Raw genomic sequence first — 16,484 nt, forward strand, 5'->3', positions numbered from 1 at the left:
GGGTTGTCCGCAGAGGCTTACAACCGGACAGTTCCCGGCCAGCCAGCCCGGTTCCTCAGTCCCTTTGCTCCATGCATGCGATTAATTGAACTCTGGCAAGCCACATTTCACAGTCCGTACTCTGGGGCCAAGGGGATCTGTGAAGAGGCTAAACTTCAGAGTTGGTCAACTCAGCCCCATGAGCCAGCACAGAGAGTTGGCTGTGTTTAGCTCTCCTACCCTGTCATTCAGCCTTGGAAATCACTTCAGTGCCAGAAACCTAGCATAATAAGTCGTTTTCATGCGATTTTCAAAGACACACTGTCCAAACTGTCCAAACTCTGAGACCCAAGGGATAATACAAGTCACGTCACCATGCCATAGCTCAGTGAAGGGAGTGAGCTTTAAAAACATGCTACCACGCAGGCCCTGACGTACACAGGCGCTGTTCCAGACCTTCCAACTTAGTGCGTGGTTTTTCACCTGGCCCGATGTCGTGGTCATGAGATCTGCGGCTTTTCATTGGCCAGCCGGCACTCCCACCTCTCCTCATTTCATGAGGGATGTCTTTTGGCTTTGGGCCACACATCTTTTGCAAGATTTTTTTTCCTAGGTGACTTTCAACACAAGTTATTTAGAATGAGTGATTGCCTTTTGGTATCCTAACAACTGTAGGTATTTTCAGGAAATGGCCTTGACAAGAAACTTGATATTGTGGTGATCTACCTCACTCTTTCCTCTGGGGTCTTTTTCCAGCACCATCCTACCTCCTTTGATGCGACTGTTGTCAGGACCCATCATTCATTTGTAAAAGAGCAGCCACTAGTAGTTAAGGGAATACTGTTGGGAAACATAGAAAAAATAATGAGCCCGGCTAAAATGGCATTCTTTCTTCTCTACCTTTCCTTTTTGGGGGAATGCTGTTTTATGGCTTTTGATGTGCTGCTCCTCAAGTACTGAGATGCTCAAAGATGTTCATGTATTAAGAAAATGGAAAGAGAAGGGCACATTTCATTTTTAGCTCTATCTTTGCAAATGGAAGAAACAGAATTTTGTTCTTTGAGTGAAAAGCCCAGTTTGAAATCAAGCTTGGATCTTGGATTTTATAAGTCATCTAGTCTCCCTCTCCTTTGCAAATGAGGAAATTGAGAGTCAGGGAAGGGATTTGCTGATGGTCACACTGATAGGAAGTGGCAGGTCTAGAACTTGAACTCACGTCTTTTGATTGCATATTCATTCCATATTCATCTCTCCTCTTTACCCACAATTAAGGAAGATCAGATCTTGATAAGATGAACGATGTAGTTTATATTATTTCGATAAATTTAAGGATCTGTGATTTGGAGGGATGCGGGGCCTTCCTCTGCTAACACTAAATTCACCTCATCCTTTACTTGGCTCCATGTGAGTGGTTGCCGGAGGTCTAGAGAGATTGGGAGCCTTGGCTCATGACCATAATGCTTTTGTCGTATGTAGGTCTCGAGCCCAGTTCTTCCTGTCCTGGTCCAATCTTTGCCCCTCCTCCTTCTACTATTTCTCTCAATCTGTGTGTACACACACACACACACACACACACACATACACACACACACACACTATATATATATATATATATATATATATATATATACACATATATATATATACATATATATGTATATATATGTATATTTATATATATATACATACTATACATATACATATATACACTCACTAAATTCTACTATATCTCTTATTTCTGAATTTTTTATGTAGTTCTAGAAACAAGCATTTCTATTGGATATTCCTTGTAAAGAAACAAAATCATCAATTATTTTCCATTGGTTGAATAGGAATTTTATTTTATCTATCTGCCCTCACTTACCAAGACATGAATTTGAGTTGCACTTATCAGAGCAGAATCCATTGATCAAATTTTATTTTTATTTTAAATATAGAGTGAACACAAAGTTGCTTCTAGAGACAAAACCTTTTTAAAATGCAGAAAATCTATCCCAAAGAAAGTCAGCTGACCTAATTATGGAAGTCTCTTTTTTTTGGGGGGGGGGATAATTATCACCAGTCACCAGAAGTTAACATTCAAAGTCTTTTAGCCTTAAAAACTTAATATCTTTTAGTCTTAAGGAGCAGCTCTGAGAATGTGATTCCTCTTCAGGAGAGAAGCCTTTCTCCAATTGAATGTACAAGGAAGGCGTTTCAGAATGGAAAACAAGATGAGATTTACAGGCAACATAAACATCAAGTTTAGAGAAATAGATAGTTTCAGCATTCAAAGAGATTGGACATTAATGTCTTTGGTGATATAGCGTGTGACCTTTTCTCTCCTCCTTTCTGTGGGATCTTTTAAATCTGAGTTTATGTCTCCCTAAAAGAGGAGGTATTAAAATCTTCGTTGTATATTTTAGTCTGTCATCAGAGTGATAAATCCTTTACAGTCAATTCCCTGTTTAGCTGTTTGATGGTGGGGAGTTTATATTGCATCCATTGTATTCACTCATTCATGTGTAATATTGTGATCGCTCGCCCCCTTCCCCCCTGCTATCCCCCGTTTCCTGATTCTCTCTTTCTGTCTCCACAGCAAGCCACCAGCAATGAAGTGGGAGCCGAAGTCGTCCCCTCTGTCACAGTGAAGGTATTGAGCTAACCCTAGGTGGCCGCGTGCCAGACAGTAGCCCACATTTCATCCTGCCGTTTTCCCTTCAAGTAGCTCACGAAATGGGCAGTAAAGCCTCCAGGGGGATTCATGTTTCAGGGGTTTCAGCAGGGAGACGGCCTTATCTGTGGTGACAAATTTCCTGATGAGGTACGCTGTGGCATGAGTCTCATTTAGGACTGTTTTTGGATGGAAGGGAAGGCTAAGGGTCGCCCTGCAGCCTTCACGTGGCTGGGCCTGGACATGTGAGGTTTTGGCGAAATCATCCGTATCTCATGGGGAATCGGAGGGGCGGCGAGAGATGCAGGAGATTGCACTCACCAGGGCTCGCTTCCAGAGCCTGACAGTGTAACAAGGCAGAGGATCGCCCCTCGTCTGGAATCAGAACCTTTCCGATGACCTGGGCATTCTGTGGTTGCTTGATTCCAAGCCACTTCTGCAACATGTGAGACGGATCGTTCCGGCCTTGTTCTTCGGTGAAGTTGGTGGTAGAGGGAAGGAAGATACTCTGTGGAGCCTGGACTTCATGCAGCTATTCTCCCCCGCCCTAGCAGCCTTCTGTGTTTGTTTCCATGAGTTTGATGAGTGCAGATGTCTCCCAACTCTGCCTTTATCCTCCTGTCTCCTGCCCAGTCTGCACCCAGCTGCCAGGACATTTCCACTTTGGGTTTCCCATAGACTCCCAATCTCCCTATCCACAATGGAACACCTATTTTTCATCTTTCTATAAATGTCATTGGGAGGCAGCTTTATATGATGGGGAGATCAGTGGATCTAGAATCTGGGGATTCGAACTCACTTCTCACCTCTGTTACTTCCTGCCTCCGTGGCCTCCTTTTCCCACTGTTTCTTCATCTAGAAAATGAGGGGGTCAGCCTCCTCAGTGGCCTCTGCAGTCCTTGTCAGCTCTGTCGGTGATGCTGTAATTCTGCTTCTTGGGACCACCATGCTTCTGGTCCTGTGGCTTCCCATCCACTGAGTCTTCCTTGACTCTCCCTCCTGTCGTTCTTCCTCTTACACCTTCCCTCTCTGTTGCTCTGCTCCTCAGTTTGATGACCGCTGCCTTTGCAGACACTCTCTGCTTCACCTCATGCTGTGGCCCACCCCTCTCCACTGCTCCAAAACCAGCAGTGGCTCCTTATTGTCTCCAAGGTTAAGTAGAAACTTAAAGTTGTGGCCTTCAGAGCCCCTCCCCACTCACCACAGACTGCTGTATTCTCTTCTCTGGTCCCTGCCCTTATGCTTGCTGCCTCCTGTGCCTGAGATGCGATGCTTACCTCGGGCTTCCCCCTTTATGGAAACCCCTGTCCCCATTGCTGATCTCCTTAATTACCTTGGAATTACCTGGAAATACTTATCTGTGCCAGAGGCGGCATTGGGTAGTAGATCTAAGCCCTGCCCCTGATATATATAATATTTATATATAAATTTATAAATATATAAATCCCTCAGTACTCTAGGCAACTCCGAGACTACAACAGAATTGTAAAGAGGGCACCAATCACCATGAGGAGATGGAGTTTCCTCTCCTGGGAATTCCCTGTGCCCATAAAATCACAAGTCTACCTTTGATGCATTTGTTGTTTCCCCTTCTGAGGAGTCAGGACCGATTGATTCTCTGCACGGGTAGCCCGGTGCTAAGTGCAGCACGCAGCAGCGAGGGGAACCGAGCAAATGCAGCTCATCGATCCATTGCTTCCTGATCCAGAAGCCAGCTTCTGTCTGCTGCACCGGTCGGCCTCCCCTTTCAGTGTGCCAGAAACCAAACTCATATGTTTCTTGGGCATTTAGTGTATGGCCTGCTAAGCACTATTCTTTTGGGGAAAAAACCCAGTTATCATTTCCTTAGTGCTGGAAACCAGAAGATTGTGGATTTTGGCAGTTCAGGCAAAACTTGCTTGGTGCCCTCTCCCTCCCTGTTTCTGTCTGTCTCCCTCTTTCCTCGTCTCTCTCTTTCTCCCTCCCTTTCTCCCCTTTCTCTGTCTCTCATCACTTTCTCACCCTTCATACACAAACATATGCATACACATGTACTTGCATACATATATATACACATGTTTGCACACATATACACACACGACTACTCGGATTCTTGGTTGCTGCCCTTGGAGGGCGTGGAACATTGCCAGTTGGGTTAGTTTTCCCTGGATCCAACTGGTGGCTCCATTTGGGCTCTTTGGCTCTGCTCTGAAAGCAGCCCACATGTGTAACTGCTCCCCAAGCTCCTTTTTTGGGATTCTGCCATGGGAAACAAGGGTGGTCTTCTCCAGTTTTCTCTCCCCCAACTCCCAAATCCAATCAAAAACTCCATCCCCTTAATGCTACTTAGTTTAGAAAAGCATTAGTGGCAAGAAGTCAAGTGCTTGCACAGTAAAAACACTGAGTTTCAGGAATGATCTGCAGCTGGGCTTTGGAGGGCTTTGGATGGTGCATCCTGCATATCGAGTCAGAAGTATTTTGTGCCTACATGACTCCTCTGTAGAATCTGTAGATCTGGGTTCAAGCTCCCTGGGCCTTCTTGCCTGGATGATGCTGACCAAGTCATTCCCTTCTATGTCCTTTGTAGGACAAGAGGATGGGAGACTTTTGCCTCCTGTTCCCACGTTGGGTTTTCCCATGGAGCAGCAACATCACATTAAGGGACTAGGCAGAACCATCTCCTTTACTAGAAGAGTCTTCCCTAGTCTAGATGGCTGAGTTGTACATTTTGTGTCTTCTTGCTGAGCGGTACTGTTTAGTGGGAAGATCTGGCTGTGAATGCTGGCCCTGCCACGTACAGCCTGCACCACCTTAGGTCTCAGTTTCCTCATCTGCAATGGGATAGCTTTGGGCTCATTGATCTTTGAAGTCTCTTCTAAATCGACGGTTCTGTACCCTCAAGAGATTTGTGCAAGACCTGTCAGATTATGGCGTGGGGACCCCTCGATTCAGCCCGATGGCTTCTCTGCAGAGTTCAGACATAAATCTCCCCTTATGGTTATGTATCACAATGGCAGCCAAGATGTGCGGCCATATACATTTCCAGGATAGTAAATAAATCCTCTTAATGGAGACCATTTTTTCCATCCGTTCCAAGTGAGTGAAGATGAGGGCTACCTTCAGTTTGGGCTCATGATGCGTGACCATCTATCCAGCAACCAGGAAGCTCTTTGGGGTTATGCTTATATAACAAGGATGAAAATGCGGGCTCATGTTTCCTAAGGATTGTATTTCAATTTGCAAAGGAAGCTAGAAATACCATGGAAAATCCTTAAATTATTCTCCCCCACCCACTCCTGCAAATTTGCCTCTTTCGCCCAGTTCAAATAGAAGATTTACTCTAAGCCAAGTCTTGGTTAACATTTTGGACTTTCTGACCCACTTCTTGGATCCTGTGGTTATTTCTTCGATTACCCCTGTTGTATTGTTGGCGCCCAATAAATCGGAGGATTGTGGATATCATATCACACGACACACGTCAACCAGATACCCAAGAGTGAACCCCTCTTGGATGTAATTCAGTATCAATTTGGGTGGGGAACAGCAGTAGCACAGACCCTAGCTAAAGGCTCTCCTGTTTGTTTCTTGTCTTCAGCTGTTGGCTTTATTTTTTAAAGCAGAGAAAGTGAGGATGGTTTAATTTAGTTCCGGTGGGCGAATGCTTGGCACGTGGTTGGTTCGCTTTGGTGTTGGAAAGAAGGCAGTGACCTCGCCCTCTGCCCGCGGCCCACCAAGGTTTGACGTCTGGGTTGAAATGTTGTCTGGAATAATTAGGATGCCTTGAAGAAGCCCAGGCTCTGGGAACTTGGGGTACGGTAATCACTTCCACTGGTCGTCCTGCCGGTTTCCATGAGTGTTTGGTGTTGGTTTTGCTATAATGGTTAGTGCAGATATAATGTGACTACTTAGCAGAGCTGCTGAGGTTTATGGAAGCAAATTTATCTCTCAAAATAAATATGGGATATTTCCAGAATTTATTGGAATACCTTGGTGAGGTAGAAATGGGCATGTCGGACAATGCAAACAGAAATGGATGACACTAATCCGTCCACGAGGATTCTCATATTGATTTAATTTTAAAATGTTGTATTATCTATATTTTTTTATATTTTTAATTATTTTATTAAATGTTTCCCAGCTATATTTCATCTGATTAGCTTCATGTGGGAGCATGGCATAGACCATGTGGCCTGTGTGTTTGACACCTCTGTTGCACATCGCCCCGAATTATCCCTTTATTCATCATTCCATAGACTGCTGGGCTTCTGGGAAGAAAAGGAAAACCTCCCCCTCTGAAGAAGTCTCTGTGATTTGAGTTCTGTGATTCTTCTTATTGTTTGGTCATTTCACATCCAACTTGTATTAGCCTAATTTGGGGTTTTCTTGGCAGAGATCCTGGTGTGGTTTGTCGTTTCCTCCTCCAGCTCATTTTAAAGATGAAAGAATTGAGACAGAGTTAGCTGATTTGCCCAGAGTCATCCAGCTGCCAAGTTCCCAAGGCCAGATTTGAACTCAGGAAGATAAGTCTTATTGACTGGTGTTCTGTGTCCCTGAGGGGCCCGGAATTTCATGATAGAATTGGGCAAAGAGAAGTAGAGTCAAGAGAGGAATGATTCCACCTTTTGTGGAGGAGCCAGGGTTTGGCTCTTTGACTTTTGACTTTGAGTTCTGGTTAGCGTGATCAGTGGAAAAGGCAAAGAGAGAAAAGACATCATCTTGGAAATGGAAATGAATCCGGTGGAGAGGAGTATGATGGGTTTGAGTGCCCTGAAATTCATTGCGAAAGGATCCTATTAGAAATGATGGAAGGAGGCCATCAGAGAAGTAAGTGGCCAGGAGAAATAGGGACAGCCAGATCCTGAGTGACCAACCTGGGTACTCCGCTGGTACAAGGTCACGAGATAAGAAAAGGGCCTGCAGTATGTTGGTGGGCTACTCTGAGGGAATTAGGGAAGGGCCTCAATCTCCAACAGTGGAGGGACTTGCACATCGATGAGATCTCACATCAGATCTATCCAGATTTGAAGAAATGTGTTCAGGGCCCCATCTGGAGAGCTGTTTAGATGAGGAAGCTATGATCTTGTCCTCAGGGAGCTTCTCATTGACTGGAGTGAGACAACCCCTGAAATAAGTATAATTCTAGACTAGTTTTTTTGAATGTCAGGGAATTAGGTTGTAGTGGTGGGGCTGAAAGAGAAGGGAGAGCTGGGAAGACATCGTGAAGGTAGAATGGCGAGACAGATGATGAAGGATAAATGAACTGACTTAATGGTGATACCATTCATAGAAATGGGGAAATCAGGAAGAGTATTTCTTCTTGAGATGAAAACGATGAGGACTTCAGTGTTCCTGAGTAATACATAGAAGTGCTCACCAGCCAATAGGAGCAGCAAATAGCCTACTTGGTGATATTTTTGTGTCATCAATGCTTGAAGTCTTCATAATGTCAAAAATGTCCCTGGTGATTGTTCCCCGCTGGTTGAGGTTTTTCTAGCCTATTGGCAGTGGGCCATGCTTCTTGCCAACTAATCCTAGTGATAGTGATCCTGGTTTAGAGATGGGGTGGAAGTGGTCTGCTCTGGTTTTAAGTCCAAGCCCTGTGGGAAGAAAATCCGAGAGAATTATTACTAGAAGGTCCACTACCAAGTGGACCCATATACTTGCAAAGACCGTCACCTATGATTTGGAAAGTTGTGGTTTGTGGTTGTAGAGAGAGATGCACCATGGCCACCCTGGGACTCTTGGATCATTAAAGTTTTTGTCTGAACTAGTCCAGAAACAACACCATTTTTGATAAATACTTTGTCTTCTACTTGCTTTTAGGTCATGATACAGAGCCGGGTACCTTTGCAGAAAACCAAGTTGTCTGTTTATATCGAGCCACCATTAGCATCCACCTGTGATCACTTCATCTTTGATTCCTTAGGTAAGTTCCCACATATGTTTTTCATTTTTCCGGGAAGCTTGTGAGCTTCTTGATGTCAGGCCCCAGGTTTTGTGCTTTGCTACCTCTGGAGCCCTGAATGCAGTGGTCAGAGCTCAGAGCACGGTAGGCCGTGGGCCAGCATTGAGCTGAGCAGGAATCCTCGGTATCATGTCTGACCAATGGTCATCTGGGCTCCCGTGAACATTGCCAGTGCGTGGGAATGTTTCCCAAAGTAGCCAGTCCTTGGATCAGATTGCTAGGAGGCATTTGCTCTCATCAAACTTCAATATTCCTCGCTGGCACTTTTGTATCCACTGATTTTCCTTCTGTCCCAAAGCTAATCTAGACAAATTGATCCTTTTTGCATACAATGCCCTTCACACATGGGCAGACAGCTCTTATGTTCCAGTCCATCCTGGCCCTCACGTGGCAGACTGGATAGAAGGCTGGGCCTGGAATCAGGAAGACCCAGCCTCAAATGTGGTTCTGGGCAATTCACTTTACTTCTGTCTGGCTCAGTTTTCTCGCCTGTAATTGAGGATAGCAACAGCACCAGCCTTCCATGGCTGTCATGAGAATCAAATGAGATAATCACTGGAAAAGCACAATGCCAGTAAATAAGAGGCATTAGTAAATACTTCTTCCCTTTCTCTTTATATCAAATCTTCTTGTCTTCAAGTTAATCATCCCCAGTGCTTTTAGACGAGTCCCATGAGACTCAGTTCCCTATCCTACCCCCATCCCCAGGTCGTCCTCCTTGGGCTCCTCGCTTCAGTTTGCCAGTGTCCTTCAGGTTTCCCAGAACTGGATGACGTGCTCTACCATGGAGAACACAGAGACCATTCCTCCTTTATTCTGAACATTGTACTTTTATTAATGAGGCCCAAGAGAGTTTGCCATATATCCCATATATCTTTGCTACCTCGTCGTGCTCCTTGGTCTTGATGGTGCTCACAACTCAGCCGGTCCTCTAGTGCTTCTTGCTTGTCCAGTTGATTTAAAAATCCCAAAGTAGGGTTTTATGTCTCTTGGGTTCTGTCTCACCGGACTCAGTTCATCGTTTAATCCCTCAAGATCTTGGAATGTAATGACTGCGCTTGCACCCAGGATACCCCAGAATCAGCCGGAGTCAGGATAAGAAAAAGTCCTCAATCTTTATTCTTGGTCCCAGACTCAGGATTGAACAGGATGGAAGCAGAATCTCCTCGACCACTTTCCCTTGTCTATCACTGAGAGTGTGTGTCCTTGGATAGCTTTATTCCACCCCCTAGTCCCCCATACAATCCTCTATACACCAATCATTGAGCCAGAACAGATAGTGGAAAGGACCATTTTCCAAGCATATGCCCATAGAGTATCATCCAATCAGAAGTTAGCCTCAAGCACTCAAAGTCCCGGCAGTCCCGATCTCAGTGCATAGTTCCAGCCCTCTACATTGTAAGATGCCAGTCTGTCTTCCCCCACCCGTTTAGGGGCACACACCTGTCACTTCTGCCTTCATCCAGAATCCTGGCCCTGACATGATGCTCTTTGGCTACTGGAAGATCCCTGGGATGTTCAGTGGAGAAGGACCCAGGAGTTCCTTTTAGCTTATGTGGAGCAGTGCCTGGTCCAGGTCTGCTGCCCCAGGTCAGCCATTTAACCTCAACATCCTTCAAAACAAGAGCAGTTACACTCCAGGCACTTTGCAGGGTGCTCTTGGCTTTTCAGGTCTTGGTAGGTCTTGGTGGGTCTTGTGGGACTTGGCCCAGAAATGTGCTTACTTACTTGCCTTCCCTGATACTTTGATGTTAAATGGGATTCCAGAGTGGCAGTCCTTGGAGGTCCCTGCCAGAATCACAGCTCCCGGGTCCCTTCTCCAGAGTTCGGAGCTGAAGAAAATCTCCCCACTGAGTTGGCCTCCTGGGGAGCTTCCCTTGCTGGGCTGGAGCAGTTCCAGTCGTTGCAGTTTTTCTTAAAGTCTCCACAGTTTCTCCCCCAGGCTTCTCCCTCAGAGGTCAGAAGGAAGCAGCGGAATCAGTCCTTGAAATGTTTGAAAGGTGCTCTCATGGGTTTTCTACTTTCTTTACCGTAATTGTTTCCATCTTTGTGGGCAGAAACTCGAGGTTCTTCCCCATGGCCGTTACCAGCCTCTGTACCTTCTTGAGATTAGTAATCAGTTCTTGATCATTTATGAAGTGCTGGCTGTATGAGAGGCATTGGACACCAGTGCAAACTAGGAAGCCATCCCTGCCCTTCAGTAACTTATACTCTGAATGAAAACGAAGGTTCTGAAGGGGTCTGAGCAGCACTGATGTCAGGACTCTGGGAGCCCTGTCACTCCAAGCTCGTGAGTCCGGGCTCCCACCTCAGCAGGCAGCAAACCTGCACTTTCCACACGGGCATCCATCATGGCCAAATTGGATGGGTCGTCTTTTCTTTTTTCCAACCGTTATTTTTCTTGACTCCAGAGCACACCTCGCTCACACTTTTCTCTCCATCTCTCTACTCACATTTCCACTCTCCTAGTTTGGGCCCTCCTTGCTTCTGAGCTATTGCAGTGACACCTAATTTGGTCTCCATGCCTCAAGCTATATCTTTCTCCATTCTGTCAAATGAAATATTCCTTTATTATTATTATCATTATCATTACCATTGATGTCTCCTGATTTCCGATCACTTTTATTTCTCGAAACATTCTTCTCCTTTCCCCAGTGATTTGCCTGTTCTTTATAAAAAGAATTAAGAAAAAACAATAACAGTTGAACAAAAATAACCAACCCATCAGCAAAGTCCCTCAGAATGGGCACTGTCCTGAACCAACCCATCTATGTTTGTGTCTGTAGATAAGGAGAGGTAGAGGTACATGCTCTGTTCCTTTGCAAATCTTATACATATTTTGTTACTCTTTGAGGTTTGACTGATCAATACAGTTTTGATTGTTTTTGTTCTTTCCTTTTATATTGTTGTAATCAATGTGCATTTTATTTTCTTCATTCTTATTTGCTCTTTTATCATTTCATGTAAGTCTTCTTATGCTACTTTTATTATTTTTTTTCATATTCATTGTTTCTTCCAGCCTGATTTTATTTCACTATATTGAAGTGTCATGATTTGTTTAGTTCTCCCAATCGGTAGATCCAAAACGAAAGCCCTGAAACGTTAGTCTGAGCCCCCCACTGCCTTGCTCCCTAAGCTCCCATGGGTCCCTGATACTTCTAAGATCAAACACACACTCTGCCGTTTTTCTTCACATGCTGGCTTTGATTGACTGTTCCACCTTGCTAGTCCACTTACACGTTCTTTGGTCTTGCTAAACTTATTTCTTGGTGCCTTTGCACTGGCCAGAAATGCCCCCTTTCCTTGCGTCCATTTCCCATAGAGCTCATTGCAGACACCACCTTCGATATACATCTCAATCTCCCTCTCACCATCCTGTTCTCACAGCTGTTTTGGTGGCTTCCAGCAATTTCCTTGACTAACTTTTGTCAATACTTATTTTGTTTCTATCTGTGTGTACATGTTTCTTGCCCCAAATGTCAGAAAACTCTTAAGCCTGTCAGACCGCTGTCCATTGTGCTACCCTGTCTCCCCTAGAGTAGGGTTATGGTTTATAAGAGTAGAGTGGATGTGAATGGGCTGTGCCCTTTATGGGGAACCTAAATACACCTGCTCCCTTTGGTACATGTTAATTGACTTGGTGGAGGGATCCGGAAGCCACTAAATCTGAGTTGCCACACCCAGTTTAAGAGACTTGTCCACTGAGATGACTCTATAACACTTTGCTTTTTAATTCAGGGCCCAGTTAGAGTATACAAAAATCACAAAAGAGCTTTAAGGTGGAATTTTGGTCATAACAAATGAAGCCAGGGAAATGGCAGCAGGAGATGATGGACTTTTTGAGCATTAACTGTAATGTGAATGGGAATACCTTTGTGCCCTACGGAGTAAGACGGGAATAATTCCAGAACTAGTCCCTGGATTTTGCTAGAGGGACGTTGCCTTACAGAGACCGCTTGGGTATTTTACCTGAATGAAGCAGTTCTACTTTACCAGAGTCCCCTATTGTAGTGAAGCATGATGAATAACCTTGATTCCCAGGGTTCTGGGACAGGAGCTAAACTTTTCATTTTGGATGTTCTTTGGGCTTTCCCAAAGGTCAAATCAATGATTTCTTCTCTTGACGGGGAACTTATGTCATCTTTTCTGTCACCTCTCCATGTCCATGGCCATTTGACCTTCCCATGTGTCTGTTAGATTCTTAACTGGGTTTTGGGTTACGTTGGGTCAGACATATTTTTTGACTCCATTGCACCTTTCAGACCACAGTAGTGTATTGTAATTTCCTATCTTTTCCACGTTTTGGAAGGGCACTTAGAGGGGAGAAAAAAGGCCATTAGAATCGTCTTCGCTTTAAATATTGGAAAATGTGTTGCTTCTATCCAAAGACCTCATTCCTTTTCCTTTTTTTTCTTTCTCCCCCCTCCCCCCCATTGCTATAGAGCCAGATATTCTGAAAACCTTCAGCTTGTCTGTGTTTCTGAAAGGAAATTACCTGCCCTCCGAGCTGGACGGCACTGCCGTGGCCTCCTACAGCATGACCACAGGTAAGCCGGGACTTCCCAGAGAGACTCCAAAGTCGGATTTAGCTTTTGAGTGAATCCTAGGAGGGATGAAAATGTTGTGCAGGAACACGTCAGGGAACCGCTTGACGGCTGTTCTCTCTGCACATGTAAATGCACTAGACTGCCCGATGTCATGGGATGAGAAAGAAAAATGGTGACATTTCTCTTTCTTTCTCCTCAGTCTTATTTGACTTTTACAGTAGCTCAGGGATGTGATATCCCATTTAATGCTGAGGAAACTTTGCAGCGACAAGACGTGTTCTGCCTGTCTCTGAGCTAGCATTGAAGCTGGGATTCAACCCCCGGCGCTGCTTCCCCCCAATTCTAGGCCCCCCTATCATAGATGTGTGCTCACGCCCCCTCCCCCCCCAACACACAGCCCTCTACACGAGTGAAGGCAGTCATGCATCTGTGAACATGTGTGCCATAGGTAATGTTTACATTTAGAGAAAAGTCCATTTCCTCTTTTTCAGTGATCTGAATTTCAAATAACTGTAATGGTGATAAGCAGCCACGAGGGGGCGTTCGATGACATGTGCCCATGGCGGGCTGCTGGGGCCTGCACTGGATTGAACCTTGCCCTCCTCTTAGCGGATCCTTGTCAGGCACCCTGTGGCTGTTTCTGGAGCCCCAGGACTCTGGCACCGGGCCTGTGGGCGCCCTGGGACTGGGAATCGATTACTGTCCTTCATATCTCACCACGCCCCAGTCTTCCAGCTTGGTTCATAATTTGATTGTGTTTCTGTAAACTGCAGACCCTTCCAGAATAAACTTTCACCAACTTCACATTAGCAGAGGAGGATTTAATGAGATTTCACAGATGTAGTCAATTCTGTTACTTCGGGATGAGTTATTGGCTCGTGTAATCGAGCAGATATTCTCCATCTTGCCACTACACTAACTTTCCCACTTATAATGAATACTTTCATAAAGAGAAACAGCAAAGGAGAGAGAGCCGAACTCTGTTACTTGGGATTATTCGTAACTACGTAAAATGGGGAGGAGGGGGAGGGCTGAAACTAATTACTGATGGGAGAGACCTGGGTTATTTATCGATTTTTTTCTGCATTAGTATTTGAGAACCAAGTCCGTTTAATTTAGAGCCTTGTAAATGTAGTGTCTGTGAAAAAGTCTGGCTTTAACGTGTTTCTCCAAACTGATAAATATTAGCTTTGCTTTGTACTTTTACACAAGATAATTTAATTTATTGTCTTGTGTTTCCTTTTTTCCTCACCCACTTTCCCCTGTCCTCTGCCTCTGATTATAGACCTCAATCCGGATGGTAAGTGAAAGAAAACTTTAAAAACTGACACTTGATTGGGCAACAGACATAATATTGTGCTGTCGATACATGTGTAAGGATTCATGCTTCTTGAGGGTGATGCTTTTGCTTAGATTCTTCTGGGAACCGGATTATATAAACTGTGGGAAAGAATGGGGGGCAGAAATTTGAGAAGAAAGTCATCAGAAAAAAAGAGAAATAACCCAATTACTTCTTTCTGAAAAAAGTAAAACAAAAATTTTGAAAATTGTAAAAATTTTACCATGTCAATTGTTTGCCTGGATCATTGTTGACTTTTCTGTATTTAGAAAAACAGTCACTGGAAATGGAATCCTCAGGTATTTCCTGTACACATCGCCGCTTTCATCTTGCCTTCCAGAGACACAGGCTTACTTCTCTGTTCTCTCTGGGCCTCATCGCTCCCCTGCCATCCTTTGAATTGGCTGCAGAAGCTCCCTCCCGATGGCGTCCGAACCCAGCACCTCTAGAGTGCCGAGCTCCTTCTGAAATTTAGACTCACTGACTTGTAAAATTCATATTTTAAAACCTATTTCTTGGCGCCAGATAGCATTTAAAAACAGAACCTCATTGTCACAAAATTGGTGCTGAACATTGCTTACGTGGTTTTCCTTTTAAAGTTTTTTTTTTTAATCAATTCAGAATATTTCCGAAGGATGTGTTTTTACTCACTGTGTAGATTCAGCCCTGCTAGTAGTGGAATTAAAATGCTAAGCAGTCACCAATGAGAAACTCATAGCTCCCAGGAAGTGCCCTTTGGTGTGTTAGCAGTGGAATTGTACACTGAGGCAGCTTGTCTTTCTTGGCTCTCATGGGATTAGATACAAAACTAGCCTATATTTATGTGAAGAACAGTGTTGTTTAGATGCTTTAACTCCCAAAGGCAGAGGTAAAGATGACTGTCTCCTTCTGTCCTTGTCCCACTAGCTACTTTAAAAACATACTTCAATTTTGGGGAGGAAAGTTTTAAGTGCTCAAGCCAACCTAGATGAGCAAGAAGCAAGAAGATGTAGCTTATTCATGTACCACAGAAACACAGGGTTTTATATTTCAAAGACTGGTCCTTTTGGAGGCCTGATCTGTTTCGCTTGTGATAGAGCCAAGTAATCCTGTTTTGACAGGGGGAAGAAGAGAATGTAACTGAGGCTTTAGGTTGTCCCATAAGAGTTATTTGCCATTTTGGGGGCATTAAAGTTACATGACATGGACAATGTAAAACATGACCATGGATGACGGGCAGCGCCCCGTGAGAAAATGCAGAGGGGATGGAAGTTCTGGCTTCCAGACGGGGCCATCGCCACTTGGGCGGCTTTTGGTCTCGATTCACAGTTCCTTTTCCTGGCCCTTCCATGAATGCGTGTACACATGTTCAGATCCTTGCATAGAATACAGGAGGCACATATAGAGTATTGTAATGTATGTCAGAAGACACATTGTAGACATTTATACACACATACACACGTATGGAGATAGGACACATGTATCTGAACAACTGAGAGATACATATATCTTTCTCAGTTAAAATATATGGCTTTATTACACACGTACATGTGTACCTTCATACAGAGATATGTAAGATATATGTAAATGAATACATATAAATGCATAGAATTGGTGAACAATATATAAATATAATTTCATGTATTAAAATTAAATATTACTATATTAGTAAATGCTTGATTATAATATCTTATAGCACGTCTAAATTTTTCAAATGCGGGTTCCAAATCCCATATACATACATACACACACACACACACACACACACACACACACACACATATGCAAACACACACATATATATATGAAAAATGTATATATACTATATGTTATATAAATATGTGTGTGTTTGTCTTTTCTCTTTCTCACCCCTTCTCCATGTTCTCATTGGGAGTTATGGTTTTTTCCCCAGCAGTTTTTGGATCTGGTTGACAGTGATATTGAGCTTAAGGATATGACAGATGTAATTAATATTCTGCTTCAGGGAAAAAATTCTTTCTGAAGAAAAAAACAGATATGAAAAATGTAGATGTACTATATATG

At 44.0% G+C, this 16,484-nt stretch overlaps 1 protein-coding gene across 1 annotated transcript in view; it reads left to right on the forward strand.

The window, feature by feature from the left end:
• BBS9 (Bardet-Biedl syndrome 9) overlaps window positions 1-16,484 on the forward strand; it is a 201,979-nt gene that overhangs the window by 9,876 nt on the left and 175,619 nt on the right. The window contains exons 4-7 of the mRNA XM_051970279.1: window positions 2,558-2,611; window positions 8,435-8,537; window positions 13,019-13,123; window positions 14,409-14,423. Of these exons, the coding sequence (XP_051826239.1) occupies window positions 2,558-2,611; window positions 8,435-8,537; window positions 13,019-13,123; window positions 14,409-14,423 (277 nt within the window). The remainder of the gene's footprint in view (window positions 1-2,557; window positions 2,612-8,434; window positions 8,538-13,018; window positions 13,124-14,408; window positions 14,424-16,484) is intronic.

The sequence above is a fragment of the Antechinus flavipes genome, chromosome 1 (genome assembly GCF_016432865.1).
Source record: "Antechinus flavipes isolate AdamAnt ecotype Samford, QLD, Australia chromosome 1, AdamAnt_v2, whole genome shotgun sequence".
Classification (NCBI taxonomy): domain Eukaryota; kingdom Metazoa; phylum Chordata; class Mammalia; order Dasyuromorphia; family Dasyuridae; genus Antechinus; species Antechinus flavipes.